Source organism: Salminus brasiliensis, chromosome 15, assembly GCF_030463535.1.
Source record: "Salminus brasiliensis chromosome 15, fSalBra1.hap2, whole genome shotgun sequence".
In the NCBI taxonomy this organism is placed as follows: domain Eukaryota; kingdom Metazoa; phylum Chordata; class Actinopteri; order Characiformes; family Bryconidae; genus Salminus; species Salminus brasiliensis.
This window is the reverse complement of record NC_132892.1, coordinates 3737235-3742407: the sequence shown is the minus strand read 5'-3', so window position 1 is coordinate 3742407 and position 5173 is coordinate 3737235. Positions and strand designations below refer to the sequence as shown.

The 5173-nt window shown below is 45.8% G+C and overlaps 1 protein-coding gene across 1 annotated transcript in view; it reads right to left on the bottom strand.

Annotated features, from left to right (window-relative positions):
- Positions 1-5173, bottom strand: part of slc5a10 (solute carrier family 5 member 10) — a 46636-nt gene that overhangs the window by 4436 nt on the left and 37027 nt on the right. Inside the window, exons 13-14 of the mRNA XM_072657396.1 lie at positions 2327-2542; positions 2085-2175 (exon numbers count right to left, since the gene is read on the bottom strand). Of these exons, the coding sequence (XP_072513497.1) occupies positions 2085-2175; positions 2327-2542 (307 nt within the window). The remainder of the gene's footprint in view (positions 1-2084; positions 2176-2326; positions 2543-5173) is intronic.

Below are 5173 nucleotides of genomic sequence, written 5' to 3'. Positions count from 1 at the left end.
CTGAAAACAAGGAAAGACACAAGAAAGGCAATAGGCAATAGTTCAGGCAATAGTTTGGCCAGCTAACATGCTAATGTGGGGCTCACATGGGTGGGCTCCAGGTGGGCAGGGGTTTTGATGTGGGTCTGTACATGCATTTTTACTGGGACCCAGGTGGGCTTTCCAAATAGGCCTCATTGTTACAGCCCACCTTAAGTGTACAATCCAGATTGGGCCCATGTTTAAAATCCTACTGGTCCCATCACTGACCCTAGTGGACCCATACAGGCCCCACATCATGGACATCATGGAAGCTAACATTGCTCACACCTCCTGGACTAATACAGGACTAGCAAACACTGTCACACGTGTCCAAATCTTCATTTGGTTGGCTTCTTTTAACCGTAGCAACTGCCTAGCAACACTCTAGCAACCCCACTGCAACCACCTAGCGAGGACTTAGCAACACTATTGCAACCTCCTGTCAACCCCATAGCAAATCCCTGGCAATCACAAAGCAAGTGCCTACCAATGTTTTAGCAGCCATCTAGCAACCACTTAGCAACCCCAGAGCAATCACCTGGAATACCATAGCAACCAATGGCAACCACTGAGCAATTCCACAGTAACCACCTACCACTACCTACCACCTAACACTACAGATCCCTTCCAGCAGCCACTTAGCAACGCCATAGCAATCACCTGGAATACCATAGCAACCAATAGCAACCACTACCAACACTATAGCTCCCACCCAGCAGCCACTTAGCAACTCCATAGCAATGATCGGAAATACAACAGTAACCAATAGCAATCACTACCAACACTATAGCACCTATCCAGCAACCACTTAGCAACACCATAGCAATCACCTGGAATACCATAGCAACCACTACCAACACTATAGCTCCCACCCAGCAGCCACTTAGCAACACCATAGCAATCACCCAGAAATCCATTGCAACCAATAGCAACCACTACCAACACTATAGCTCCCATCCAGCAGCCACTTAGCAACACCATAGCATTCACCTGGAATACCATAGCAATCAATAGCAACCACTACCAACACAAAAGCTCCCATCCAGCAGCCACTTAGCAACACCATAGCAGTCACCCAGAATACGATAGCAACCAATAGCAACTACTACCAACACTACAGCTCCCATCCAGCAGCCACTTAGCAACACCATAGCAATCACCTGGAATACCATAGCAACCAATAGCAACCACTACCAACACTATAGCTCCCATCCAGCAGCCACTTAGCAATACCATAGCAATCACCCGGAATACCATAGCAACCAATAGAAACCACTACCAATGCTATAGCTTCCCTCCAGCAGCCACTTAGCAACACCATAGCAATCACCTGGAATACCATAGCAACCACTACCAACACAAAAGCTCCCATCCACCAGTCACTTAGCAACACCATAACAATCACCTGGAATACCATAGGAACCAATAGCAAACACTACCAACACTATAGCTCCCATCCACCAGTCACTTAGCAACTCCATAGCAATGATCTGAAATACCACAGAAACCAATAGCAACCACTACCAAGACAAAAGCTCCCATCCAGCAGTCACTTAGCAACACCTTAGCAGTCACCCAGAATACCGTAGCAACCAATAGGAACCACTACCAACACTATAGCTCCCATCCAGCAGCCACTTAGCAACACCATAGCAATCACCTGAAATGTAACTCCCATCCAGCAACCAATCACCTGGAACACCATAGCAACACCATAGCAATCACCTGAAATGTAACTCCCATCCAGCAACCAATCACCTGGAATACCATAGCAACACCATAGCACCCATCTAAATAAGGTCTATCCACACTGTTTTATAGACGATTTGTCAATAGATTTTGGACGCAAATACATGCATCAATTTTTGAAATTGTGGAGATGAGATTGGTGACAGTCTAAGTACAGTGTTTGTTAGCACTGTTAGCCTAGCGTTAGCGGTTCTGTGCTAAAGAAGCAGATTTCAGATATCATGTTTTCTTGATTGTTTGCCAAACTGTAGATATTACCGAAAAGGCCTCCGGTTCCAAAGAACCCTTTTCCAGAACTACATACGAGCACGTACCTTCTGTTCTGCGGCTGAGTGTGGATACTTTCTGCAGCGGTATATCTCGGTCAGCGGTGTTCCTGATTGTCCACCAGGTCAGGTTGTGTGTCTACAGGAAAGCACACGCACATGTGATTATACACCCGTCAGCTGGAAATACTGCAGAGCAGGAATATGAAGAAGTCTTCAGTGAGGTTCTGTTACTGCAGGGGTTCTAAAAGGGCTAAAAAGGACCCTCAGGGCGCCGAAAAGGACCATACCTGTTCCTCAGTGGGCGGAGGGTTGAGGAGGGTGACCACGACAACCACAACGACCGTGAGGAAACAGAGGATGATGGCGAAGTGTAGGTAGTGGATGCTCCTCAGGATGGCAGGGGCGGGGTCAAACACACCACAGCGAGGGGGCGGGAAGGCAAACTCCAGAACCATCCTTGTGACCCCAACAGCCAAGCCCACCATTAACCCCCAGAAAGCTCCCTGTACACACACACACAAACACATAAGCAAGGGGGGGGGGGTCCTCAGTGTGTCACATGGGGTACCATAGCAACTGCCTAGCAACCATGTATTAACACCACACTAGCAAGTACTATCAACCCCATGGCAAATGTCTATCAGCTACAAAGCAACTGCCTACCAACACTTTAGCACCCATCTAGTGATCACCTGGAATACCATAGCAACCATCTAGCAATATCATAGCAACCATCTTCCAAACACTTCCACATCTATTGGCAACTACCTAGAAACCCCATAGCAACCACCTAGGAAATTACAGCAACACATTTGCAACCACTAAGCAACTATATAGCAACCATCAAGCAGCACCACAGCAACCACCTTAAACTACCTACAACTACCACAGCAACCTAACAACACCATAACAACCATCTATGATATTATAGCAACAGACCAGCAACCACTAAGCAACTCCATAGGAACCATCAAACAACATCACAGGCTAGCCACCCCTTAGCAACACCATGACAACCACCTTGAAACACCATAGCAACCTCTTACAAACATCACAGCAATCTCCTAGCAACTACCTAGCAACCATCTATGATATTATAGCAACACACCAGCAACCACAAAGTAACTCCATAGGAAGCACCTAGAAACACCACAGTAACCTCCTACAACTACCACAGCAACCTAGCAACCCCATAGCAACCACCTAGGATTTTATAGCAACAGACTAGCAGGCCCTAAGCAACTCCATAGGAACCATAAACCAGCATGACAGCATAACAACCACTTAGCAACACCTTAGCAACCACTTGGCATACCATAGCAACCGTCTTGGAAAAAAAAAACAGTTGTACCCTAGTGACCACGTAGCACCACAGCAGACTAGCAGAATTCAACCTCCCACCCATGGCAGTGAACACACACACACACACATGCACTCACACTAGTGATGAGGGCAGTGAGGACACACACCCACTGCAGTGGGCAGCCACCCCAGCACCTGGGGAACAACTGGGGGTTAGGGGTCTTGCTCAAGAGCACCTCAGCCATGAAGGATGAAGGAGGAGAAAGCGCTGTCCCCTCCCTCCCCCTACCCCCTGTCCCGTCATTTGAAGGGACCGAAGTCCCAAGACCACTTCCCTTAGGACTGGAAGGGGGCAATCTTTAGGTCACGAATGCCCCCCGCACCATAGCAAGCACCGCAGCACCTGGGGAACAACTGGGGGTTAGGGGTCTTGCTCAAGAGCACCTCAGCCATGAAGGTTGAGGGAGGAGAAAGCACTGTCCCCTCCCTCCCCACGAATGCCCCCCGTCAAGAGCTTAATGATCGTTTTGGCTGGAAGTTCAAGACCGGAGATCGGTCTCAGACTTTCGTACATTCATCTTGCCAGTCTCTTTATTATTTATTTATTTTTTTACCCGCTGTCCATCATTCTCACACGTTCATCGACAGACACTCTGATGCTCATGTCTCAACAGGAATGCAACCCGGGCAGTTCAGACTGCAAAAATAATTAACACGCATCTGTCAGTAAGACATTAGAGGTAAAGTCTCAACACGTTTCACACGCACTGTTGTGTGTTGACTGTCACGGCTTAGGCAAGCTCGCAGTAGATTAGCAGCAGTGTGCCGTATAAGCTATAAAACTTTAGGGAAACAAGCTTCAGGAAAGCGTGCGAGATACTGATCACAGCCTTTTGTAGCTAGGGGTTATTTAGCATTCCTGAAAGAACACCTCCGGCCCTCAATAGGGGTACTTCTTAAAGGCTCCTCCCTAACTAACAGGCTAACAGGCTCCCATCTACAGTAGGCCACTGCTAATTTCAGGGTCCAGGGTCATTCTAATGGTAATGGAGGACCCTTCATTCCAACCGTAGTGTTGCTATGATGAATTTCAGACGCTAACGGTCGCTAACAAGCAAATTTAATGGAGATTGTTTAACAACTTAATGGGAAGACAGACATGCGCCAATGATAACTGGTGGGTTTAGGCCTTCAGTGCTCATTAGCTTGTCGGATTGATGGCAGACGGGGGTGAAGATAATTCCATACTAACTCAGGCCTAGGGCCTTTATCTCCATGTGAAGGGTTTCCAGATAACTTTGGGTCAACTAGTGTAAACAATTTTAAAGCTGGTTTTAAAGTGTTTTAGTCCAGTTGCCCCATCTGGACCAAAACCCCATTTTTAGTATTGAGTATTTTTAGCAGAACCACTGAAATGAGTTAAAATATTAACTGGCTATGAATACAATTTATTGATTTTTGGAGTGTAAATCTAAAACCTCATTCAAATGCATTCAAATGACTGTTTATTTACTGAATTTAACATGTACAAAAATGAAAAATAAATAAATAAATACATGTGTAAATGTAACAGAACATTAAATACATAATGTTTTGTTACATTAATAATTTCATTATATTAATAATTTTGTTCTATCAATACTGAGAGTGATTTTAATGGAATATGTCATTTTATTAGGTAAATTGGTGCAGAATGTCCCCTCTGAAATGTAATCCTTGAGGGTGGAGTGTCTCGAAAGTGATCTATCTTAACGAACAGCGAACCAACTGACAATTCTTAGCATTTCCTGGAAAGCCTCGTAAACTGAAACGTCATGAATAAGTGAATCTCA